The 27838-nt window shown below is 41.3% G+C and overlaps 1 protein-coding gene across 11 annotated transcripts in view; it reads right to left on the reverse strand.

Annotated features, from left to right (window-relative positions):
• Positions 1-27838, reverse strand: part of LOC128660491 (NKAP family protein CG6066) — a 739752-nt gene that overhangs the window by 649705 nt on the left and 62209 nt on the right. For 7 of the 11 annotated variants that reach the window (XM_053714374.1, XM_053714373.1, XM_053714371.1 and 4 more), the window contains exons 2-4: positions 20460-20573; positions 12107-12169; positions 6639-6657 (exon numbers count right to left, since the gene is read on the reverse strand). The exons of 2 other annotated variants lie outside the window; for them this stretch is intronic. In XM_053714374.1, coding sequence (XP_053570349.1) covers positions 6639-6657; positions 12107-12169; positions 20460-20537 — 160 coding nt within the window. In that variant the 5' untranslated portion in view covers positions 20538-20573. Of the gene's footprint in view, positions 1-6638; positions 6658-12106; positions 12170-20459; positions 20574-27838 lie in introns of those variants that run through there. 2 more of the 11 variants (XM_053714375.1, XM_053714376.1) reach the window with 2 other exon arrangements.

Genomic DNA, 27838 nt, shown 5'->3' on the forward strand with positions numbered 1-27838 from the left:
AGGTTAAGTTTTAGCCTTAGTGCAGCACTAATAAGGGTGAGTGCTTTAAGGCCCTATCTCTTTTGTTATCTCCTGTCTGTGGGAAGGTTTTGGTAATTATATATAGCGGGGTAGCACCAGACTATTTAGTCTATTCCCTTAGTAGTATACCTGTCACAGTTCCAGTTAATATAAATTTTGTATCAGCATTTGAATGATACCATCTAACAAAGCCCTTGATAAGTGTACATAAAAGTCATACTTGGGCCTCAGTGATCTTATTCTCTCTGGTCTGGTGAGATTATCAAAGAAGCCTTGTCAGTAGTTAAAGCTCCCCCAAATAATTTTACAGTATAAAGGCTAAAGCTTAAAAGTGGTTTATCTAGTTATGTAGGGCTCTGGATGTGAAGAAGACAATATAATACTCAAAAAAAAATCCAAACAATTTGAGTTTTTGATCATTGGGCCCTTAAAAAGATGGGTGGTGGATAGAATGAAAGACGGAGAAAATTGTAAAAGACTGAAAACTGTAATACATACAAAGAATGAGCTTTTCTAAGATAAAACTAGCCATTTCCTCAGACATCTGAGAAAACGGCTAGTTTTAGCTGAGAAATGCATAGCTTGTTATTTTATACCAAAATGCTATTGTTGAGCCTACAATTTGTTTTATTTGTTTTTAACTACAAACAAAGCACGTAAGTTATTTTCTTTGATCAAGCAGGGGGTTGGACGCACCCCAGACCGGTTGACAGTGATCTGGGACACTGCGATATCCCAGTTTGTTTTGTATAGCGCAATTGGTGTTGCCTCGTTTGTGAGCATTATCGAATACTGAAGTTTGATGTTCACGTGCATTTATACCATAACAGAATTGCACTAGGAGGCGTCTTCTATCTGTTTTGTTTTTTTGTAGAAGTGTTTACATGTTATTCTCAGACTAATCTTTACTTTGAATGCATCATACTATCTAGCATTTGTTAAGTGTTTAATGTCCCTTTAAGGCAGCTGAAATCAAGGGGTTTGAAAAAGTACCCACACACACACACACCTACTTTCTTTAAACCCTAGTTGACAAAGATGGGACCACTAGACCACCAGGGATGCAGGGGTAAGTGCAGTGAAGGGGCACAGAGAGCTCCGAAAGCAGATGCACTAAATACATTATGCAGATGTCGACCATGTGTTGTCATTAGCCCTTAAGACTAGACTAATAATAAAGGTAACCTTGTTTATATACTTTCAATTTAAACAACGTCAAAGCTGAAGAGAAGAAGGCAAACATATTGGCTAAAACAACACTTTATCAAATATGTACATTATAATTGGGTAGAATACACAAAAAATATCAAATGGCTATTTAAGTGCTGTGTATAACTTTTGTCTAATAACTGGGGGGGGGGGGGGGGGAAGTAATTAAAAAGACTTGGTTATCTTCTTTACAAAACGGAGAATCAAAAATTGATTCTTGGGAGCCAACTAGGCAGTTTCCTCACCTTCATATCAGGACCTTCCCCTAAGATGAAAATCCCAGCATTGTCCCCCATAACTCACTGTGCCGAGTGTGTCCATTTCTACTTGAATGCCATGGCTTCCCCTAAAGATAATTCTGCCAATAGTTTAAAAAACTTCTGCAACTTTCTAGATGCTCATCAGTCTGTTTTTGAAAAGGAGCTATTTGACCAGGGATTGCAAAAATCTCTTACCATAATTACTATTAATGAGGATCCTTCAGATGCAGCTGGATCACAGAGAAATAGTTACTTGTTTCTTCAACAAATCGCACTTTCCTCTGTAAGCCTGCATTGGCATCAGATTCGGTCTAAGTTGCCTGGCAGAACCTCCCATCCCGCAAAATAACAAAATCAAACAAAAAAAAAACCTAGCCTAATAATCGCAGTTGATGGGGATCTGATCTGACTTGGGCCCTCTTCATCCCGGCTCCATTTGCCCATCTTCACGGTGGCAGAATTTGGCAGCCTCTTACGCTGCCTCCGCTCTGCACTTTTATTCCACGCCGGGGACCTCTTCATCCAGGGTCCAATCTTCGCGAAGGTGGACTTTGGCGGCCTCTTCCGCCTCCTTCGCTCCGCAATCTTCTTCCACGCCAGGGCCCTCTTCCTACAGGCTAAAGGCGCAGCAGCAGAGGCGGCCTTCCGCGGTCTCTCCTGCTGCCTCCGCTTCGCAATCTTCAGCTCTCTTCAGAGAGCTCTGCTCTTCATGCAGTCCGACTGATTTTAACTCAATCCATCCCTATTGGCTGATTTGAATCAGCCAATAGCAAGAACTTTAAGAATTTTAATTATCCTTTTCTATTGGATGATTAGATTTAAGTGGTACCCCTGTATATTGGCGTTCCACGTTTCTGGTATTTCAGTATGTGGCGACCGCATGAAGACCAAAAGAGAGCCGAAGATTGCTGAGCAGAGGCCACGAAGTCCGCCATCAAGAAGATGGGTCCCCGGCGCCAGGATGAATAGGGCCCAATATCTGATTAAGAGGAGCTGTATTCCCCATCAACTGTGAATACCACTTTTGGGGTTAGTTTGGGCTATTGTAATTTTTTTTAGTGTTAGAGTTTTTTTGTTTTTTTTGTTTTGGGTTGGTTTTTTATATTAAGGGGCATGTAGTTTAGTGATAGGTATAAAGGTGTTTTTTTATTTTGGATACTGTAGTTTATTTAATTTTTTTTAACTTTTTTTTTATATTGGTAATTTAGTGGGGGTAATTTAGTGGGGGTAATTTAGTGGGGTTAGTTTAGTGGGGGGGTTGAGTTTAGAGAGGGGGTTAGGTACAGAAGTGTTAGATTCTGTTTGGGGTTGCGATGGTTTAATTTTTTTAAATCAGATTTTAATTGTAATTTAGGGAGTTTAGTTTAGAGGGGGGGTTAGGTTAATTTGAGTTTGGGGTATGTGGCGGCATAGGGGTTAATAGCATAGTATTTGTGGTGGGTATATGGCAGCATAGGGGTTTATAGTTAATTGCGGTGGGTATGTAGCGGCATAGGGGTTAAAAGTTAGATACTAGCGGTGTGTATTTGGCAGCATAGGGGTTAATAGTTAGAGACTTGCAGTGGGTATGTGGCGGTTTAGATGTTTATTAGTGTAGTGTTAGTTTGCGATTGTGGGGGAACTCCGGTTTAGGGGTATTAGGATTAGTGTTTAGGCAAGGCAGTTATATTCAAGGGATCCTTCACTATACATCGCCAATGTGGCATGTATGGTAAATGCTTCTCGCCGATGCCACTATATCGAGAGCTTGGAATATTTTGACATAGCAGTGGATCCCTTTGAATATTTCGCTGCCTCGTAGCATTTTCGATCGTCGGGGCCTAAGTGTTTGGATTACAAAGAGTGATAACATTATATAATAATATGCAAAATAACATACAAAATAATCATATGAAAAGGGTATTAATCTCTTTAAAAATAATGGAACTCATATGTCTCTGTGCCATAGAAACAATAATAAATTGTCTATTAGGTGACTTGTTTAATGCTTATGGACTTGAAATAAAACCATACCAAACCCATATAAATGAAGTGAGGTCCCTCTTAAGACAATTGAGGGGTGTGGGTTTATCCCTCTGTTGTCCCCAACAATACCTAGACAAATATGACATCCCTTATTTTAAAGCAGTTGCTTCTTTTTTTAAATGAGTGGTCTGTCTATCTCCCAGCTGACTGTGATAAAAGTGACAAGTCCTTCAAAGCATTGATACTTTTGGGGTCTGATGATTCTAATGAAACCCTTATCTCCCCTTTCTCCATGGAAATACATCATATTAATACTACTAATCAAAAAGGAGGCCATCCCACCATTTAAAATGATTTTATATAATTGTAGCTATCAAATAAAGGTAGCATTGTGTAAAGCCTCATACATCCTTGTTTCTCTGAGCCAATAAATAAATGCAGCTATCCAAAGAGAAGAGAAAACTGTGTGAGAGTAAAAAAAAAACAAATACTAACTGAAAAACTATTTTGGACAAGGGTGGGAGAATGCATTCATATGTTGTCTAAATGAGTGGTTATCCATCTGTAAATGTTAGTGTGTTTCTCATATTTTTATGGTAAATATTGTATTCATTAAAAGGTGGTACAAGGTGCAAATGTGCAATAACTGTTTAAAACATTTAGGAAATAATGACCCGTGTTTTTGTTTACCATATATGCTATAAAACACACACACAAAGTCACTTTTCACATATTTAGTTTTTTTTCTGCAAACATTCATTTTCTAAAAGTGCATAGTCTGCTGGGAAAAAAAAAAACATGAAATACAGTACCTTGGTCACACAGTGTGAGGCAGGCGACTTATCTCCAAATTGTCCAAACTGGGAATAATCCTACAGGTATAAAAGAGCCGAGCTAAAAATTAGGCATCAGTCTTCTTTGGCAAAGCTGAGAACTACAAGAAGTCTATCCCCTCTTGGAGATCCCAGGAAAATCATTTGACAAACTTGAGCAGGAAGACACTGCCTCACACTGTTTAATGTAGTCCCAACAGTGAAGGGACTTTCCAAGCTCTTGAAAATAATGCTGTCAACAATTCTGTGCTTACTCCAGTGTATCGATACCATATTTTACTGCACATGACCAACTGTGCTTGTGCCTTAGAAGTGATTCTCAGCTAGTCAACTAAAAAGAAAAGCTATATAATCGCTCACCTAAGGCTCAAGCTACAGCAGAAATGAGAGGATGCAAGCTTAATGGTATCAAGTAAAGCCCAGATGAGAAGAAGGAATAATGACAACTGAAGATTCCTTGGAACACTTTGTCTCCCATATGTTCTGAGTATTGGCTCATCCAAGTCACCGGTAATTTGGCTGGAGCCAGATGAATCAACATTTTATAGGAACACGGATTGTTGTAGAGTTCAAGTAACTGGTCAGACCATCCTGGCTCTGGCTATATTTATACCATCAGCTAACAGGAGATGGATCTACAAGTCCAGGCCAGAATGGTTGCTGGACTAGCCAATCTCTACGCACAAACCATGTTCCTTATATGCTGATTTTCTTCAGGAAGTTTGTTAGGGAAATCATTTTCTGTTCTTTATAGCATATATATTGATCCACTGTTTTCTTGAATAAATTTTATTCTGACCAGGGAACTTGTCTTGAAACCAGCATTTCATATAAATAATTTTTTCTTGCTGCTCTATTGATAAGTCTTTTTCTAACCTTTGGACTACACTTAAACCCTCTTAGCAGTATAGATTTATAATTAAAAAAAAGTCTATGGGGCCGATTTATTATGCTGCAAATGCAGCAGTTTCCGCCTGAACCTTCAGGCCCCCCGGAAACATAAGTTAAGAAGCAGCGGTCATAAGACCGCTGCTCCTTAACTTGTCCACCACCTCTGAGGCGGTGGACAGCATCAGCCCAATCGGGTTGATTGACACACCCTGCTAGTGGCTGATTGGCAGCGAATGTGCAGGGGGCGGCATTGCACAAGCATTTCACCAGAAATGCTTGTGCAATGATAAATGCCGACAGCGTATGCTGTCTGCATTTATCAATGTCGGGCGTACGTGATCTGCTACAGAACTAATACAGAAATAAAGGTGTAAATACAAATAAGCCAGCTCAACAAACTAAGGGTAGACTGTACATTGATCTATAAGAATATAATACATTAGGAATGCTTTATAAAACCATGGTTACTTTGAAGGTATGAAGGTTTTGATTAAAACATCTAAATATTGCATCCAATTATTATTCTATCTTGTAAGCAAATTAGGAGAGTAATGCTGGTTTCAAGAAGATGGAATCCAGAAGGAAAACAGTGGTGCTATTACCCAGGTCTCATTGGGTTCCAGAAGACGTAACAAAACTTTAAAAAGTTTCTGTGTAAGGCTCCCATTCCAATCCATTAAAAGTGCAAAGATCTTATGAATTATAAGCCATTCTAATCCATTTTAATAAACGCTGTTTTAATTAGAAAATTCAGCAACGCTAAAAGAAAAAGAAAGAAAAAAAAGACACACACAGGCTTTCTAAAAGGGGGGTTTAAAGACCTTCACAGACTAATAATATGTGCAATCAATGTAAAAGTAAAACACAAGGGCTAATTAATTAAATAATGAAGATGATGAATGCCGTATGTGTTTGCATAAAGGGCATTCCTCAAGACATTATTAACAGCTCATAATGAATGCATTTAACTTCATATCACTATTGCTGTTCAAACTGGCCTCAATGAGTTTGAGAGATGTCCAGGCTATTCAATTAGAAAAAATGTTTGTCTAAATTTTAGCAATAACAGTGTTATTCCTATCGTTCATGAAAGTCAATGAAAAACTACATGAAAACCATCTTCTTTAATGGTTTTCAAATGAATAGGAATGGCCTCAAATTCAAAAACCCTGCAAAATGTATTGCAAGACACATTTTACAAAATTCCTCTAATGGACTGGAATACACTGCCTTCGTTTGGTATCCAAATTCGAGTCTTTCCACTCCCCAACACCTTCCTGAAATCCAGTTTTCAAGTAATGCTGAAACAGTGCTGCAGTTGGTTTCATGAAGAGAAGAAGAAGAAAAAAAAAGCATGGCTGCATACAATTTGGTAAAACAGATGATACAGCAACATTATTATGGTGTGTGGTAACAGATTTCAAAAATATTTGTAATTAATAAAGTGTTTATTACTTACCTCCATGTAATGTTCCAACCTTGACAACGAAATCCATGATGAATATTTAAAAAAAAAAAAAAAAAAATTTAAATTGATATTCTTCTGTAACATACATTTTTCATAGATTTAAACAAAATGAGTAAACTAATATATTTCTAAAACATACTTTTTTTTTTCTTTTTTTAAATTATACTTCAAACAATGTGAGCAGTCAAACAGCACATTATCACACTCATTGTAAAAGGATTTTCTCTGGGTTAAGCTCTATCAGTTTAACAGATGAGTAAAGTTATAATATCTAAATATGATTTCCCTACAGTTTAACCTTAATGCTCAAATAAGAGCATTTCAGGGTAAAAAAGCACTATTGCTATAAACAGATGTAACAACAAATTATGCAAATGAAAACATGAAAGCACAATATTCATATGTTACGGAATCACCTAGCAAAGGTGGGAAAGGTTAAATTAGTGAATCAAAAGACAGCAGCACCGCTAGGTATACATCAATATCCTTTTATTAGGGAGACATCACATAGAACGACGACGTTTCGGTCACCAACTGACCTTAATCATGTTATATAACATGATTAAGGTCAGTTGGTGACCGAAACGTTGTTGCTTTTCTATATCAGGCATGTCCAAAGTCCGGCCCGCGGGTCAACTGCGGCACGCGTTCCGGACTCATAAGGCCCCACAGATAAGTTGCCCAAATATAGACCTTACCCCCCCCCCCCCAGTGAGTCCCCGAGCGCCACTCAGGACTCCTGGGATCTCTCGCTGCAGGACTTGACGTCATCAGCCAGCACAGGGAGAAGGAAAGCACAAATCTAGCGAGATCTCTGACGCATATAGGAATCTGGCCAATTTTTATAAAGGCAACTACAAATAAACGGAAAGTTGACAGTGAGGGACGCTTCCAGGACAGGTGGAAAGTGGAATATTTTTTCACTGAAATACGGAATCACTGTGTTTGTCTGATATGCCAAGAGACTGTGGCTGTTTATAAGGAATTTAATGTCAAGAGACACTACCAGTCGAGACATAGCACATATGACAAGCTAACACGGTGCGACCGCAGTGAAAAGTTGAAGCAACTTAAAAGCTGTTTTAATGTCACAAAAGCAATTTTTTACAAGAGCCCGTGAGTCAAATGAAAATGCTACAAGGGCTAGCTATAAGGTGGCAACGTTAATTGCTAAAAATTACAAATCTTTTGCTGAGGGTGACTTTATCAAAGAATGCGTTATGAAAATGGTTCCGAATATCTGTCCCTAGAAGAAGCAAGCGTTTTCCAACATTTGCCTGGCTTGTAACACTGTAGCACGGAGAATCGAAGAAATTTCATCAGATATTAAGAGACAGTTAACTTCAAAAAGAGTTGAGTTTGACTTCTTTTTAATAGCCTGTGATGAAAGCACGTACCTATCTGACACAGCTCAGTTGTTGATTTTTCTGAGAGGGGTGGACGATGAAATGAATGTGACTGAAGAGCTACTTGACCTCTAGAGCCTTAAGGACCAAACAATAGTAAAATATTTATTTGTTTCTGTTAGTTCTGCCATAGATGACATGAAAATGCCTTGGAACAAAGTTACTGGGATTATTACTGATGGGGCACCTGCCATGGCTGGTGAACGAAGTGGATTATCAACCCTAATCTGTAACAAGGTGATCGAAGAAGAAGGCAAAGCTATTAAACTTCATTGTATCATTCATCAACAAGTTCTCTGTGCTAAACATCTCAAATATGATCATGTTATGAAACCGGTGCAAAAGACCATTAATTGTATTCGCTCTAAAGCCCTGTGCCACCACCAGTTTAAACAGTTTCTACTGGATATCCAGGCTCAATACGAAGATGTTTTACATCATAATGATGTAAGATGGCTCAGTCAGGGGTCTGCACTGCAGCGTTTCTACTCTCTCAGAAAGGAAATTGGATAATTCTTGGAAACAAAGGGACAACCGATGCGAGAACTATCTGATCCTATTTGGCTGGCTGATTTGGGGTTTCTAGTCGACATAACAAAGCATCTGAATGTACTGAGCACGAGTCTTCAGGACAAAGATGCAGCGGTGAACCAGCTTTATTCACACATCAAAGCCTTTGGAAAAAAGCTACAACTTTTCCTAAGGCATTTGTCACAAACACAGCCCAATACCATTCATTTTTCAGCGTTGCAGGAAATAATGAACAGTTTTCCACAGGAAGGAATCAGTGCGCAAACGAGCAGGTATGCAGCAGACATCGCATCTCTGGCTGGGGAGTTTAAACGGCGCTTTCAAGATTTTGCAGCTATTGAAAAGGAGATCAGCCTTTTCTCCTCTCCATTCTCTGTTGACCCCGGCGATGCTCGAGATCAGCTGCAGCTCGAGCTCAATGAGCTGCATTGTGACAGCGAGTTACGCAGTCGTCACAAACAGCTCTCTCTTGTGAACTTTTACCGCCAACTGGATAAGAGCCGGTTTCAAGAGATTCGAACATTGGCTAAGAAAATGCTGAGCTTGTTTGGCTCAACATATTTGTGTGAGAAGACATTCTCTGTTATGAACTTTAAAAAGAATCGCGTGAGGACAAAACTAAGTGACTCTCACCTGCGTGACATCTTGAGGCATCAAAACCACGGCCTTTGAACCAGACCAAGTCTATGTGCTGCAGTCCAGATCTCAGTTTCACCCTTCACATTAGTGCAGGCAAGTTTTTTTTTTTTTTATTGAGATGAATACATTGTAAAATCTGTTAATGTCAGTTGGTCTAAATCAGTTATAAATATATTTGAACACATGTATACTTGTTGTTATGTTCCTGTTCACATTTTCTGAACTTAAAAGTTGACAGACAACCTTTATTACTTTGAGTAATGTACTTTACAATGTTCCTGACATATTTCAGCTTCCTGTTTTTTTTTTGTATTAAAGGCAGAGTGATTTAACACCTGTTTAGATTTGTCATCCAAGTCACAAAATGTAAAGTATGCCGTTTTCAATAAACTTTGCATACAATAGTTCATTTGCATTTAATTTAAAATGGTTCAAAGAATGTCAGGCAAAATTGGTCGGCCCTCGCACATGTTCATTTCATCAAATCTGGCACTCTTCGAAAAAAGTTTGGACACCCCTGTTCTATGTGATGTCTCACTAATAAAAGTATATTGATGTATACCTAGCGGTGCTGCTGTCTTTTGATTCACTGAAGTTGTTTGGGATTTGTGCAGGATCCTGACAGCGTGCACCTGGATATTGGCAGTAAGTGCTGGGCCATCCTCTGTATTTGATTAAAGGTTAAATTAGTATCAAGAATGAAAGAGAAATGACAGTGTAGACATCCAGCTGGGGAGGAGCTCAACATAGAATTATTATAGCATCACTCATGTCATGCTTTGATTAGCTGTCCTGCCTGAGTGGCAGAACAAGCCAAACAACAGTAGCACAAAATGGGCAGATTCACCAGACTCCCAGGCTGATTAAAACATGCTACTTACCGTTTCAGGCACAAAACACGGTGCAAGGTATTCTACAGAACACTAACAGCACAGACATTGGTGAGTAAGGAACGAAACTGCAAAGTTGAATGAGCCCCCTATAGTCACACAAATGTCTTTAGTTATAAAATGTCAGTCTACCAACCTCCTGAAGCACATTTGAAGTCTGCCATGGCTGTAGCTGCATATTCTTTAGGAATAGGAAGTAATATATATCAAATGGAGTCCAATATTATCAATCTCATAATTATTGGTATTATAGGTAAATCTTTGTTTTAAAAAAGTGCAGAAAGTACTGTAGTTTTGCCTAAATAATCTACAACAAGGAAGCTAAAATTGGGGGTGCACAAGCTTAATAAAAAGGGGAAAATAATAACTATAATAAATAATAATATAAAGCATAGCTCAATAAACCCTGGTGCCAGGAAGACATTGTGCCTTAAAATTAAGACCTGGTACACTGGTTTAGAATCCCAAAGACACATAAATTAAATATACATTACCCCGGCACTCCATCCTCCAGTGTGTACTTCCTACCCGGGTGCAGTCCTCATAGGATGTATGTAGAAACTTTCTTTTAGAGGGAGGGCACTCACAGGAATTTTTTCAAACAAAGAAGTATAATTTTTATCCAAAATGGTTATCCAAATGGTTACATAAACAAATTGATTGTCGACGTTTTGGGCCCCAATGTGGGCCTTTCTCAAGACAAAAATTTTCTTACTTAACAGCGATCAACATCGCTCACGACGGCACACAAGTCAACCTCCCAAACGACAGACTGCATTAACCATAGGAGGTCGGCTTGTGTCAAAAAATTATTGCGAGTGCCCTCTCTCTAAAAAGAAAGTGTATATATATATATATATATATATATATATATATATATATATATATATATATATACACACACACACACATACATATATATATATATACATATATACATACACACACATATATATATATATATATATATATATATATATATATATATATATATATACACATACATACACACACACAGAGAACCTGCAGTCTGTATTAATCTCTTCGCCATCTCTTAGGTGGCGAATATCAATCTCCCCGGTCTCGTCCGACCAGGGAGATTGACAGCTCCTGCCCGCGTGTTATTGGCTTTGTGCGGGCAGGTGGCAGCATTGCAAAAGAGTGCATAATTGTGTTCTTGTGCAATGCTAAATTCTGGCAGCGAAATTTAGCCCGCCAGAGGCAAGCTGCAGCAGACAGGGGCACGTATGTACGCCCCTGTCTGCCGCAGCTTGATGAATCGACCTCTTTATGAAGCTTCTGAATATGAATTTGCTTTGCTAAAGTTTGCCTAGCTAATAAGATTAAAACATTTCTGTAGCTTATGTGAATTTTGTGTGTCCGTGTTAACATTGTAACTATTAGCAAAGCAACCTATTCCAGAGGTATCTCCTCCTCATCCTGAAGGCTGGTAAGTAAAATTTAAAAATACTATTAGATGAGAGAAACAGACACAGAGAGGAGAGAGAAGAGAGGAGAGAGCGAAGAGAGAGACAAAAACCCTTATGCTTTGGCTAATAGCATCAGCACTATCTACTAGGCTAGGACAGCATTACTTCTAATTGCTTAGCTTCTATCTCTCTATTGGTACACAATAGCTGCTTGATGAGAATGTAAAGGAACATGCAGTATTCAGTTTGAGAAAATACATTGGAGGACTGCATTGTGAGCCCTAGGTCTTAGGCTATTAAAATAAAATAAAATAAAAAACACACACACACAAGCTACATGCTTCTATTTAGCTGTGATTAAGACAGTATGTTAATTTACTGGTTCATAGCCTTCCATTGAATAAAACAATGGACAAATCAAAAAAAATATTAATTTAAAACACTACTAAGAAAATCTAAACACAAATTAATGTTGCTGATAAAGCTACCTGTTTTGCTAAGTATTGTCAGTTAAGTGATGACAGATGTTTGGAGACAGTCTCTCAATAATCAAGTCACATTACCTTTCTACATTTTTCAATATGTATCTTCTTATAACCTTCACTTGTAAAATTAAGTTGGCAAATCTGTAAACAAAACAAAAATAATTGTATTTAATAAAAGACAAACGTCTTGCTATTAGAGGCCTAGAAATGTTATAACAATGTCTGCATCGTGGACACTGCAACTATAATGTTACAGAGAACTTCTGGTGTCGAACAGGTAACAGTCGGTGAGCCAATCAGCAGTGGTAATCGTTCAACCCTGCTAATTACCGGCTGTGTTCCTTTTGGCAGCTGCAGCACTTGCTGGTCTAAACAGAATTTGACTTACATGTTTAACTCCATATAAAGGGGTAAACACATATCATTGCATAGTCCAACAAATAAGAATTCACCATATTTGCAATAAAATGTCTCTTAAAGAAAAAATAATCAGTAATATAGTAGATGAGGTTGAAAGAAAAAAAAAAAGACAGAAGTCCATCGAGTTCAAACTATACAAGTCTTAATATACTTACAATCAAAGCTCCAGTTAAGCTTAAATTAATCCCATTTAAACGGTGAACTATTTAATACAAGCAATCATATATCCATGAATTCTGTTTCTAGCCAGAAATGTATCCAAACCATTTTTAAATGTATCTAAGGTATTGGCCTTTACCATTTACTTAGGTAATGAGTTCCACAATTTGATTGCTCTTACACTGAAAAACATTTACGTTGCTGGATATTAAATCTCCTTTCCTCTAGCCTTAAATTGTGCCCTTTTGTCACAAACAATTTTCTTGGAAAAAGCAGAGCTTCTGCCATCTCTGTATATGGGCCTTGAATATATTTATATAAAAGTAATCACGTCACCTCTCAAGTGCCTTTTTTCTAGAGAAAACAGACGCAGTTTGGCTAGCCTCTCTTTATAACTTAAAATCTACATTCCTCTTATTAGTTTTGTGACCCTTCTCTGAACTTTTTCGAATTCTGCAATGTCATTTTTTTGAGATTGGTCCCCAGAACTGCACTCCATGCTCAAGGTGAGGTCTTACCAGGGATTTATATAGTGGCAGAATTATGCTTTCCTCCCTTGCATCTATGCCTCTTTTAATGCATGCTAGTATCTTATTAGTCTTAGAAGCCACTGCACTACCATGTTCACAAATCTTTAGCTTGTTATCTACCTTGCATTTTCCAGAATTAAATTTAATTTTCCATTTACCTGCCCATTCTTCTAGTTTTTGTAGATCCTCTTGTAAAGCTATTTCATCCTCCACTGACCTTATGACCTTACACAACTTTGTATCATTTGCAAAATTATTTTATTATTATTGTTTATTTGTAGAGCGCCAACAGATTCCGCAGCGCTATAAACAAATGCGGAGTAAAACAAAACAATTATAGGGATCAAATGGGTAGAGGGCCCTGCCAAGAGTTGTACTGTTGTAGTCAGCTCTTAAGAAGGTGATCTACAGACAGCTGGACTCTTAGGCTTACATGCTAAGGGGGTTTAGGGGATAGCAATGGAGGAGAGGAACTGGTATAAAGAAAGGTTAGCGTAGGTTGTATGCATCCCTGAACAGTAGAGTCTTTAGGGAGCACTTGAAACTATTAAAACTAGAAGAGAGTCTTGTGGAGCAAGGCAGAGAGTTTCACAAGATGGGAGCCAGTCTGGAGAAGTCCTGTAAACGGGAGTGTGATGAGGTGACAAGAGAAGAGGAGAGTAGGAGGTCGTGAGCAGAGCGAAGGGGACGGGAGGGAGAGTATCTGGAGACAAGATCTGAGATATAGGGGGGAGCAGTGCAGTTGAGGGCTTTGTATGTCAGAATGAGAATTTTGTGTTTGATCCTAGAGGCAAGAGGAAGCCAGTGAAGGGATTGGCAGAGAGGTGCAGCAGATGAAGAGCGACGTGTAAGGAAGATGAGTCTGGCAGAGGCATTCATTATGGATTGTAAAGGAGCTAGACGGCAAGTGGGGAGACCAGAGAGGACAGAGTTGCAGTAATCGAGGCAAGAAAGAATGAGAGAGTGGATTAAAATCTCAGTTGTTGTCTAGAGTTGTTGCCATTTAATAAAGGGACACTGAACCCTAATTTTTTTTCTTTCGTGATTCAGATTTTTCTCTTAAGCTCATGGGAAGATTCAGACAAATAGCCCCTAAGCCGCCACAATGTTGTTGTGCACTTTCTGTGAGTTTCAGCAGTAAAATAAACAGCTTTAACCCTACTCATAAAAAAATAGAAAACAAAAACATAAATTATGCTTACCTGATAATTTAATTTTCATCTTTGGGAGGAGAGTCCACGGCTTCATTCAATACTTGTGGGAATTAAGAACCTGGCCACCAGGAGGAGGCAGACACACCCCAGCCAAAGGCTTAAATACCTCCTCTACTTCCCTCATCCCCCAGTCATTCTGCCAAGGGAACAAGGAACAGTAGAAGAAATATCAGGGTATAAATGGTGCCAAAAGAACAAAAAATAAATTTAGGTCTGCCCACCGGAGAAACGGGCGGGAGCTGTGGACTCTCCTCCCACAGATGGAAATTAAATTATCAGGTAAGCATAATTTATGTTTTCCATTTTAATGGGAGAAGAGTCCACGGCTTCATTCATTATTTGTGGAAAACAAATATCCAAGCTCTAGATAAAACTGAATGAAAATAACGGGAGGCAGACCCTAAACTAAGGGCACCACAGCCTGCAAAACCTCTCCCCCAAAAGCCGCTTTCGCCGAAGCAAAGACATCAAATTTGTAGAATTTATCAAAAGTATGTAAGGAGTACCAAGTAGCCGCCTTACAAATCTGCTCCATAGAGGCCTCATTCTTAAAGGCCCATGAAGAAGCCACAGCCCTAGTTGAGTGAGCCGTAATCCTCTGAGGAGGCTTATGTCCTGCTGTCTCAGAGGCCAAGTGAATAATGCTCCTCAACCAAAAAGATAGGGAAGTGGAAGAGGCCCTCTGCCCCTTGCACGTCCCTAAATACACCACAAATAAGGACGAAGTCTGTATGAATTCTTTCGTGGCCTGAAGATAGAATTTCAAGGACATCCAAATTATGAAGTAACCTCTCCTTTGAAGAAAAAGGGTTAGGACACAAGGAAGGAACTACTATCTCCTGAACGATGTTATGATTCGGCATAATCTTCGGAAGAAAGACTAACCCAGTGCGAAGAACAGCCTTGTCAGCGTGAAAAACCAGGTAAGGAGGCTCACATTGCAAGGCCACCGACTCAGAGACTCTGCATGCTGATGCAATAGCCAATAGGGATAGAACCTTCCAGGAAAGACTTTTAATGTCAAGCGAATGCATAGGCTCAAACGGAGCCCTCTGCCAAATCTTAAGTACCAAGTTTAAGCTCCAAGGGGGAGCGGAATTTCTAAAGACAGGCCTGATCCTAGACAGAACCTAAACAAAGGACTGAATATCAGGAAGCTCCGTAAGCTTCTTGTGTAAGAGTACAAACAAAGCCGAAATCTGTCCCTTTAAGGAATTGGCGGCAAGTCCCTTCTCCAACCTACCCTGTAGGGACAGGATCCTGGATAACCACGTTCCTCACACCAGGACAAGTAGGTCCTCCACACCTTATGATAAATGCGCCGAGTGACCGGTTTCCTTGCTTGAATGAGAGTATCAATCACTCTCTCAGAAAAACCTCTCAGTCAGCCTCAGAGAATCGAGATTTTGATGTAGAAAGGGACCCTGAACCAGCAGATCTCTGTGACAAGGTAACCTCCATGGAGGAGACAATGAAATCCCCACCAAATCCGCAAACCACATCCTCCGCAGCCACGACAGAGCAATTAGAATAGCCGAAGCTTGCCCCTGCTTGATGCGGGCCACTACTCGAGGTAGAAGTGGTAATGGTGGAAATATGCAGACTAGGTTGAACTCCCAAGGCACCACTAAGGCATCTATCAGCTCTGCCCGGGGATCCCTAGACCGTGACTCGTATCTGGCTAGCTTGAAGTTGAGTCTGGACACCATGAGGTCTATCTCCGGTGTCCCCCATCTGATGCAGATCTCCGCAAACACTTCGGGGTGGAGAGACCATTCCCCCGGATGAAACGATTGTCTGCTGAGAAATTCCGCTTCCCAGCTGACCACACCCGGAATGTGGATCGCTGATAGCGAACAGATGTGGGTCTCCGCCCACTCCAGAATCCAAGATACTGTTCTCATGACTAGGGAGCTTCTCGTTCCCCCCTGATGGTTGATGCAAGCCACCGAGGTAATGTTGTCTGACTGGAATCGTGACGACCCCAGAAGGGGTCAAGCCCTCAGAGTGTTGAAGATCGCTCGAAGTTACAGAATATTGATCAGGAGAGGTACCTCCTCTCGAGTCCACCTGCCCTGTGCCTTCCTGGCACCCCAAACAGCTCCCCATCCTGACAATCTCCCAGGATGATCTCAAGAAGGATATCCCCTGGGACAGTTGGTCCGGACAGATGCACCAAGAGAGGGTTTCCCTCGTTCAGTTGTCCAGAGAGATCTGTTGGGATAGATCCGAGTGATCGCCGTTACACTGTCTCAACATGCACAACTGAAGAGGACGGAGATGGAACCTGGCGTATGGAATCACATCTATGCTGGGCCCAACCACCTCCATACACCGGGCCACAGATGGCCTTGAGGAGTTCTGAAGGGCAAGACAGCTAGACGCAATCTTGAAATGTCTCTGATCTGTCAGGAAAATCTTCATGGATATGGAATCTATTATCGTGCCCAGAAATTCCACTCTGTTGCTGGGAACCAGGGAACTCTTTCCATGTTCATCTTCCATCCATGAGATCGAAGGAGAAGAAGAACCCTCGAATGATCCTCTTCGTAAAGACTCTTGGGGCAGTCGCCAGGTCAAACGGTAGGGCCACAAACTGGGAGTGTTGGTCCAGAAAGACAAATCTTAGGAACCTGAAGTGATCCTTGTGGATTGGCACGTGAAGGTAAGCATCCTTCAAATCTTTTGTAGTCATGAACTGTCCATACCGAAAGGCACTTCAGGTCTAGAATCGGACAAAACGTGCCCTCCTTCTTTCTGCCAGAGGTACTGATACCATTACCCCGAGAGAGGAGAGATCCCTTACGCACTCCAGAAAGGCGTCTCTCTTCTCTGGTCTTGATGATAGGTTTGACAGGAGGAATCTGCCCCTGGGCGGATGAGTCTTGAACCCTATCCTGTAACCCTGGGTGATGATCTACAGAACCCAAGGTTCCTGAACGTCTCTCATCCAGGCCTCCGCAAAAAGAGATAGTCTGCCCCTTACGCGATCCATAGACGGATCGGGTTCCATCCCTTCATGCCGATTTTGTCTCGGCTGGCTTCTTGCTCTGCTTTGTTCCAAGATTGAGCTGGCTTCCAAGATCTCGGACTGCTCGGTTTTCGCGGCAGGTTGCTGGCAGTGGGACTTGTCCGAACGAAAGGGACAAAAAGTAGACCCCTTAGGTTTATTATTCTTCTTATCCTGCGGTAGGAAAGCACCCTTGCCTCCTGGATATAATAGAATCCAGGCCTTGACTAAAAATAACTTTTCCCTGAAAAGGGAGGGATAGTAATCTAGCCTTGGAAGTCATGTCAGCAGACCACGACTTTAACCACAGAGCCCTACGGGCTAGAACAGAAAAACCTGATGTCTTGGCATTTAGGCGAATAATCTGCATATTTGCTTCACAGATTTATGAATTGGCTACCCATAACGCCTTAATTTGTTACTGTATCTTCTCGAGGGGAGTCTCCCCCTCGACCATAGCTGATAGAGTGTCACACCAGTAGGTAACAGCCCCAGCCACCGCAGCGACCACCGCTGCCAGTTAAAAAAACTAACCCCGTGAGCTGAAACATCTTTCTCAACATAGATTCCATTTTTTTATCCATGGGCTCCTTGAACGAAGATTTATCCTTGAGCAGGATAGTCGTGCGCTTAGCGAGAGTGGAGATAGCCCCATCCACCTTAGGAATGGCCCCCCCACAGCTCAAGCTGAGAGTCCGGGGAACAGTTTTTTAAAAGAAGTAGAGGGAGAAAAGGAAAACGCTAAGTTTCTCCCATTTGTTCTTAATAATGTTAGCCATCTTAACGGGGACCGGGAAGGTCTGAGGCACCACCCTGTCCTCGTAAACCCTATCTAGCTTAGGGATTGAAGGTTCCTCTGGCAGTTTCGGTTCCGGAACCTCTAACGTAGCAAGCACATCTTTCAACAGAAAGCGCAAATGCTCCATCTTAAACTTAAAGTCTGGCTCCTCCGGAGGTCTAGATGTCGCCGATTCCAACCCAGAGAGAGCGTCCTCCAAAGAGTCGGAGTCATCTTCATCAGCGTATAATATATCAGAGACATCCAAAGGAGTAGATGACCCCTGGGACGGATAGCTATGTTTCACCTTTCGCTTGCGCTTAGCAGGGCGTGGTAAGGCATTGAAGGCTGCAAAGACCACCGTTTGTAACTGCTCAGTGAAATCTGGCAGCAAAAGGGCCCCTACTGTGGGAGGATTAGTAGTGCCCCCCAAGGCAGAACATACAGTGATCTGAGATGTCATCACAGAAAATGCAGCATGTCTGCAGAAAGAAAAAGACACATGCAGCAACTGTTAGCGATTTAACTTTTCAGTGCTGCTTCACATTAGGCTGTTCTCCTCTTCAAACAGAGCTGTTCTCTGACAACACTGTGTAAGTTTTCCTCATCACAGTTCCTCCAGAGCAACAAACTGTTTGAAGTGAACAGTCAAATATGCAGTAGCGCTGCAAAGTAGTAGTGCATTAATTGACTGGCTCTCAGAGATCGTTTCAAGCCCGTCCCCTAGCCTTTCACAGTCTGCAAAGCTGTTATTTTTTCTGAATGTAAAACGTTTGTATAAGCAATGCACCTTTTTTAGAGTATCTCTGCAGCTAATTTGCAATGCAATTTTCAACTCCTACTATATTATAAAACTTTAAATATTGCTTTATTCTCCAGTTAACTAACAAATTACATTTGAAATGGTGCTTTAGTGTAACTGCCTAATTTAAAATTTGAATTTTATTTAAAAATGACCTGCAGAAAGTTTTTCAGTAAAAAAATATCATCTCAGAAAGTGAAAAAAAGTTCTGCCTCTGGGGTAGTGCCCTGGGGATCTGCATGTGTAATCGGAGATGAATGTAGCGAATGCACCTCAAGGGACGGAGAACCCTCAGAGGTGGACTGCTCAGTTGTACTAAATATCTTATTCTTTTTAGATATTGCAATATTATCAAAGCATGTGGAACATAACTGAGCAGGTGGATCCACCGGAACCTCCTCACAATAAACACAGGAATTAAATTTGGATAAAGAGGGAGTACCCTCTAACATATCAGAGTCCTCCATACCTTGCCCTTTTATTACGGAACTAGATAGAAATTAAATGGCACCTTTATACCCCAATGGCTGGGGCACTCATCACCTCCTATGACCCGGACCACAGAGAAACCGCTTCGTCTACTGCAACCGCCGGTCAAGAAAGAGGAAGTTAAAGAGGCCACTCCCGGTCACATGGCGTGCCATGCAGGACCGCCCCTGCATTAACGAGAAAACGCGACAAAAAGGCTGCGTCGATATCTCTCTAAGGAAACCTGACTGTTCACACATTAACAGAGCCTCATCTCGCACATGTCGCAGCATCAAACACAATAAAGAATATTATGCATAAATCCCCCTCGTTCAATAATCCCCTTTCCGAGGATATTAACCCTTGATTCTATACAGATAAAAGGAGACACACTGTGACCCTGTCTTCTTGCGTTATCAAATGTGTATAAATGAAACGATCTTACCAGAATCTACGCCATGGAACAGGAAGACGGCCTTTCAAGTGTGACAGGGTAGTAGCATCGCTCCTGACATGGACTTGAGTGCAGAAAGCAGGCAGCGAAACTCGTCAACGCTGATTGCTTATGGAGCTGTGAATCTCAGTCGGGATGGGTTCTCAGAAAGACTCTCCCTGCACCTCCGGATGCTAACTTTCATCCAAGCTCTAACTAAGAGGCTGACAGGACAACTTAAAACTCCAGTCCCATTCCGAAGAGTACTACCCTCCATAAGAGACTACTCCGAATCTTCCGACACTTCTCTGCAAACCTCCTCTGACGAAAGGCAAAGAATGACTGGGGGTTGAGGGAAGTGGGGGAGGTATTAAAGCCTTTGGCTGGGGTGGTCTTTGCCTCCTCCTGGTGGCCAGGTTCTTAATTTCCAATAGTAATGAATAAAGTCGTGGACTCTCCTCCCATTAAGATGGAAATTTTATATATATATATATCTCATATTTAAAAAGTGATCTTTCATAAGCATGATATAAATATGTTGAGCGTAATATTCTTTTACATGTTCAAATAGTAATCTAAAAAAAAATATACAAAAAAACATAGTGTTTTATGTTTACCCTGCAATCAAAATTCTCTGTAAAAAGTTTTGTTCTCTGCGTCTCTTCTGGTTTACGCCGATGATTTCGGGTGCTCATCTTGGAAAGTCTTTTCCGTTTCTATTAAGACACAAGCTGCACAAAAAATAATAATAAGAAAAAATGCAGTATTTCATCACAAATACAAATTTTATCAATTCTCATTTCATTTTTGGTAAAAAAAGAAATAATTTTGAATTTCACTGGATCTATGTTGCTATAATTTGTGGGACTAAACTTAGATCATTGGAATTAAAACTTCACACTAATTACTAGAAACTGTATTGATCATGGTTCTTCTTTATCTATTCAGAAATAAACAGCCAGATTACGAGCTTTGCCTTATGGCTGGTTCGCTAATAACTTGCAAGTTATTTCCACCGCTCACCTTTAATAGCGCTGCTAATACAGGTTTTCAAAAAAACGGCTTGTGCGGGCTATATGGTTGCGTTGAGCTCCATACCACACCCAAATACAAGCAGTGTTTTGACGTGCTTGTGCGTGATTTCCCCATAGACATCAATGGGGAGAGCCAGCAAAAAAAAAAGCCTAACACCTGCAATCGCAGGGTGTAAAGCTCCGTAACGCAGCCCCATTGATGTCTATGGGGAAATAAAATTTATGTTTACACCTAACATAAACCCTGAGTCTAAACACCCCTAATCTACCGCCCCGACATCGCTGACACCTACATTACAGTTATTAACTCCTAATCTGCCGCCCCTACATAAATGTATTAACCCCTAAACCGCTGCCCTCCCGCATCGCAAACACTATTTAAATACTATTAACCCCTAATCTGCCGTCCGCCCACTCCACCACTATAATAAACCTATTAACCCCTAACCTTAACACCACCTAACTTAAGTATAATTAAAATAAATCTAAATTAAAACTACTATTAATAACTAATTCCTATTTAAAACTAAATACTTACTTACCTTTAAAATAAACCCTAAGCTAGCTACAATATAAATAATCAGCGCATATGAACAGACCGGTCCGGTCGCCAATGGCGAGTAAAAATTCCTGCGGGCAAGTAAAATTTACAATTTACCAGCCCGGCTGGCGATCTCACCATTGGCAGATTTGCACTATTTTTTGGGGGGCATAATATTGTGTCCTAGCTTTTTTTTGCATAATACTGCAGCCGCACTATTTTGTTTACAGCAGCGCCTTAATAGTAGCGCAGCGCCTTAATACTAGCTTGTCCATTGTTAGTGATGTCACATCAGGGTGTTACTATATTTTTAGAGAGCATACGCACTTTTATTTGGGAGCATTGATACAAGCTTGTGTTCCGGATCACATTGATGTCACAGCAAACATCCTCGTTAACCGCAGATGCTTTATGTTTTGTGGGGCACCTTGTTAGCGATGTTGCAGCTGATGCACAATTTTGTATGGACTACAATACCAGCGGAAATAATGAAAGAAAGTGCTGCTCAGGTTTGCATTACTCTATATTTTTTTGACATACCGACCATGCTTCTGGAAGTTACCATAGCAATGTCACAGCATACGCACTATTTTTTTGGGAGCAGAATACCGGTAGCAGACACTGCAGCTCAGGTACTGATAAATCCTGTTCCATTTCAAAGTGATGGCTATATGATGTGGCGCTATCTTAATAATGTCAGTGAACCATCAAAGAAGAAGAAGGTAGATGATGCAGAAAAGAGAGAAAGGGCCAGACAATATGAAAAGGAAAAGAGAGAGAGACAATTCAAAGACAGCTGGATGATTAATGATAAGGAGGAAAAGAGAGAGTGGCTTGTGTACAACAGCTCAAAACAGATTATGCTATGTAGTGTATGCCAGGCATTTTCAAACAAACGGAATGCATTTGTGGAAGGTACCAGCACAATGAAACTTGAAGGTATTCGATCACATGAGCTTTCATCAGGTCATCTGTGGAGTGTCCAGTGTGAGTCAAACCGAAAATTAAAGCAGACTGAAACACCTGCTGGACAGGCAATCGCTACCATGACAAAGGCACAGACAGAGAAACTAAAAACAGAATTTATGTTTACCTGATAAATTACTTTCTCCAACGGTGTGTCCGGTCCACGGCGTCATCCTTACTTGTGGGATATTCTCTTCCCCAACAGGAAATGGCAAAGAGCCCAGCAAAGCTGGTCACATGATCCCTCCTAGGCTCCGCCTTCCCCAGTCATTCGACCGACGTAAAGGAGGAATATTTGCATAGGAGAAATCATATGATACCGTGGTGACTGTAGTTAAAGAAAATAAATCATCAGACCTGATTAAAAAACCAGGGCGGGCCGTGGACCGGACACACCGTTGGAGAAAGTAATTTATCAGGTAAACATAAATTCTGTTTTCTCCAACATAGGTGTGTCCGGTCCACGGCGTCATCCTTACTTGTGGGAACCAATACCAAAGCTTTAGGACACGGATGATGGGAGGGAGCAAATCAGGTCACCTAGATGGAAGGCACCACGGCTTGCAAAACCTTTCTCCCAAAAATAGCCTCAGAAGAAGCAAAAGTATCAAATTTGTAAAATTTAGTAAAAGTGTGCAGTGAAGACCAAGTCGCTGCCCTACATATCTGATCAACAGAAGCCTCGTTCTTGAAGGCCCATGTGGAAGCCACGGCCCTAGTGGAATGAGCTGTGATTCTTTCAGGAGGCTGCCGTCCGGCAGTCTCATAAGCCAATCTGATGATGCTTTTAAGCCAAAAAGAGAGAGAGGTAGAAGTTGCTTTTTGACCTCTCCTTTTACCAGAATAAACAACAAACAAGGAAGATGTTTGTCTGAAATCCTTTGTAGCCTCTAAATAGAATTTTAGAGCACGAACTACATCCAAATTGTGCAACAAACGTTCCTTCTTTGAAACTGGATTCGGACACAAAGAAGGCACGACTATCTCCTGGTTAATATTTTTGTTAGAAACAACTTTCGGAAGAAAACCAGGTTTAGTACGCAAAACCACCTTATCTGCATGGAACACCAGATAAGGAGGAGAACACTGCAGAGCAGATAACTCTGAAACTCTTCTAGCAGAAGAAATTGCAACCAAAAACAAAACTTTCCAAGATAATAACTTGAAATCAACGGAATGTAGGGGTTCAAACGGAACCCCCTGAAGAACTGAAAGAACTAAATTGAGACTCCAAGGAGGAGTCAAAGGTTTGTAAACAGGCTTGATTCTAACCAGAGCCTGAACAAAAGCTTGAACATCTGGCACAGCCGCCAGCTTTTTGTGAAGTAAAACAGATAAGGCAGAAATCTGTCCCTTCAAAGAACTTGCAGATAATCCTTTCTCCAAACCTTCTTGAAGAAAGGATAGAATCTTAGGAATTGTTATCTTGTTCCATGGGCATCCTTTAGATTCACACCAACAGATATATTTTTTCCATATTTTATGGTAGATTTTTCTAGTTACAGGCTTTCTGGCCTGAACAAGAGTATCAATGACAGAATCTGAGAACCCTCGCTTTGATAAAATCAAGCGTTCAATCTCCAAGCAGTCAGTTGGAGTGAGGCCAGATTCGGATGTTCGAACGGACCTTGAACAAGAAGGTCCTGTCTCAAAGGTAGCTTCCATGGTGGAGCCGATGACATATTCACCAGGTCTGCATACCAAGTCCTGCGTGGCCACGCAGGAGCTATCAAGATCACCGATGCCCTCTCCTGATTGATCCTGGCTACCAGCCTGGGGATGAGAGGAAACGGTGGGAATACATAAGCTAGATTGAAGGTCCAAGGTGCTACTAGTGCATCTACTAGAGTCGCCTTGGGATCCCTGGATCTGGACCCGTAGCAAGGAACCTTGAAGTTCTGACGAGAGGCCATCAGATCCATGTCTGGAATGCCCCACAATTGAGTTATTTGGGCAAAGATTTCCGGATGGAGTTCCCACTCCCCCGAATGAAATGTCTGACGACTCAGAAAATCCGCTTCCCAATTTTCCACTCCTGGGATGTGGATTGCAGACAAGTAGCAGGAGTGAGTCTCCGCCCATTGAATGATTTTGGTCACTTCTTCCATCGCCAGGGAACTCCTTGTTCCCCCCTGATGGTTGATATACGCAACAGTCGTCATGTTGTCTGATTGAAACCGTATGAATTTGGCCTTTGCTAGCTGAGGCCAAGCCTTGAGAGCATTGAATATCGCTCTCAGTTCCAGAATATTTATCGGGAGAAGAGATTCTTCCCGAGACCAAAGACCCTGAGCTTTCAGGGGTTCCCAGACCGCGTCCCAGCCCACCAGACTGGCGTCGGTCGTGACAATGACCCACTCTGGTCTGCGGAAGCTCATCCCCTGTGACAGGTTGTCCAGGGTCAGCCACCAACGGAGTGAATCTCTGGTCCTCTGATCTACTTGTATCGTCGGAGACAAGTCTGTATAATCCCCATTCCACTGACTGAGCATGCACAGTTGTAATGGTCTCAGATGAATTCGCGCAAAAGGAACTATGTCCATTGCCGCGACCATCAAACCTATTACTTCCATGCACTGCGCTATGGAAGGAAGAAGAACAGAATGAAGTACTTGACAAGAGCTTAGAAGTTTTGATTTTCTGGCCTCTGTCAGAAAAATCCTCATTTCTAAGGAGTCTATTATTGTTCCCAAGAAGGGAACTCTTGTTGACTGAGATAGATAACTTTTTTCTACGTTCACTTTCCACCCGTGAGATCTGAGAAAGGCCAGGACAATGTCCGTATGAGCCTTTGCTTGTGGTAGGGACGACGCTTGAATCAGTATGTCGTCCAAGTAAGGTACTACTGCAATGCCCCTTGGTCTTAGCACCGCTAGAAGGGACCCTAGTACCTTTGTGAAAATTCTTGGAGCAGTGGCTAATCCGAATGGAAGTGCCACAAACTGGTAATGCTTGTCCAGAAAGGCGAACCTTAGGAACCGATGATGTTCCTTGTGGATAGGAATATGTAGATACGCATCCTTTAAATCCACCGTGGTCATGAATTGACCTTCCTGGATGGTAGGAAGAATTGTCCGAATGGTTTCCATTTTGAACGATGGAACCTTGAGAAATTTGTTTAGGATCTTGAGATCTAAGATTGGTCTGAATGTTCCCTCTTTTTTGGGAACTATGAACAGATTGGAGTAGAATCCCATCCCTTGTTCTCCTAATGGAACAGGATGAATCACTCCCATTTTTAACAGGTCTTCTACACAATGTAAGAATGCCTGTCTTTTTATGTGGTCTGAAGACAATTGAGACCTGTGGAACCTCCCCCTTGGGGGTAGCTCTTTGAATTCCAGAAGATAACCTTGGGAGACTATTTCTAGCGCCCAAGGATCCAGAACATCTCTTGCCCAAGCCTGAGCGAAGAGAGAAAGTCTGCCCCCCACTAGATCCGGTCCCGGATCGGGGGCCAACATCTCATGCTGTCTTGGTAGCAGTGGCAGGTTTCTTGGCCTGCTTACCTTTGTTCCAGCCTTGCATTGGCCTCCAGGCTGGCTTGGTTTGAGAAGTATTACCCTCTTGCTTAGAGGATGTAGAACTTGGAGCTGGTCCGTTTCTGCGAAAGGGACGAAAATTTGGTTTATTTTTAGCCTTAAAAGACCTATCCTGAGGAAGGGCGTGGCCCTTACCCCCAGTGATATCTGAAATAATCTCTTTCAAGTCAGGGCCAAACAGCGTTTTCCCCTTGAAAGGTATGTTAAGCAATTTGTTCTTGGAAGACGCATCCGCTGACCAAGATTTTAGCCAAAGCGCTCTGCGCGCCACAATAGCAAATCCCGAATTTTTCGCCGCTAATCTAGCCAATTGCAAAGTGGCGTCTAAAGTAAAAGAGTTAGCCAATTTAAGAGCATGAATTCTGTCCAAAATCTCCTCATAAGAAGAATCTTTATTGAGCGACTTTTCTAGTTCATCGAACCAGAAACACGCTGCTGTAGTGACAGGAACAATGCATGAAATTCGTTGTAGAAGGTAACCTTGCTGAACAAACATCTTTTTAAGCAAACCCTCTAATTTTTTATCCATAGGATCTTTGAAAGCACAACTATCTTCTATAGGGATAGTGGTGCGTTTGTTTAGAGTAGAAACCGCCCCCTCGACCTTGGGGACTGTCTGCCATAAGTCCTTTCTGGGGTCGACCATAGGAAACAATTTCTTAAATATAGGGGGAGGGACAAAAGGTATGCCGGGCCTTTCCCATTCTTTGTTTACAATGTCCGCCACCCGATTGGGTATAGGAAAAGCTTCGGGGGGCCCCGGGACCTCTAGGAACTTGTCCATCTTACATAATTTCTCTGGAATGACCAAATTGTCACAATCATCCAGAGTAGATAACACCTCCTTAAGCAGAGCGCGGAGATGTTCCAATTTAAATTTGAATGTAATCACATCAGGTTCAGCTTGTTGAGAAATTTTCCCTGAATCTGAAATTTCTCCCTCAGACAAAACCTCCCTGGCCCCCTCAGACTGGTGTAGGGGCATGTCAGAACCATTATCGTCAGCGTCCTCATGCTCTTCAGTATTTTCTAAAACAGAGCAGTCGCGCTTCCGCTGATAAGTGGGCATTTTGGCTAAAATGTTTTTGATAGAATTATCCATTACAGCCGTTAATTGTTGCATAGTAAGGAGTATTGGCACACTAGATGTACTAGGGGCCTCCTGTGTGGGCAAGACTGGCGTAGACAAAGGAGGGGATGATGCAGTACCATGCTTACTCCCCTCACTTGAGGAATCATCTTGGGCATCATTTTCTCTAAATTTTTTGTCACATACATCACATCTATTTAAATGAGAAGGAACCTTGGCTTCCTCACATACAGAACATAGTCTATCTGATAGTTCAGACATGTTAAACAGGCATAAACTTGATAACAAAGTACAAAAAACGTTTAAAAATAAAACCGTTACTGTCACTTTAAATTTTAAACTGAACACACTTTATTACTGAATATGTGAAAAAGTATGAAGGAATTGTTCAAAATTCACCAAAATTTCACCACAGTGTCTTAAAGCCTTAAAAGTATTGCACACCAAATTTGAGCTTTAACTCTTAAAATAACGGAACCGGAGCCGTTTTTATATTTAACCCCTATACAGTCCCTGGTATCTGCTTTGCTGAGACCCAACCAAGCCCAGAGGGGAATACGATACCAAATGACGCCTTCAGTAAGCTTTTTCTATGTATCTGAGCTCCTCACACATGCATCTGCATGCCTTGCTTCCCAAAAACAACTGCGCATTAGTGGCGCGAAAATGAGGCTCTGCCTATGATTAGAGAAGGCCCCCAGAGAAAAAGGTGTCCAATACAGTGCCTGCCGGTTATTCAACATAATTCCCAAGAATAAAATAACTCCTCAAAGCTATAAACTATTAAAAATGCTTATAAATCAATCGTTTTAGCCCAGAAAAA

This window comes from Bombina bombina, chromosome 5 (genome assembly GCF_027579735.1).
Source record: "Bombina bombina isolate aBomBom1 chromosome 5, aBomBom1.pri, whole genome shotgun sequence".
Lineage (NCBI taxonomy): Eukaryota > Metazoa > Chordata > Amphibia > Anura > Bombinatoridae > Bombina > Bombina bombina.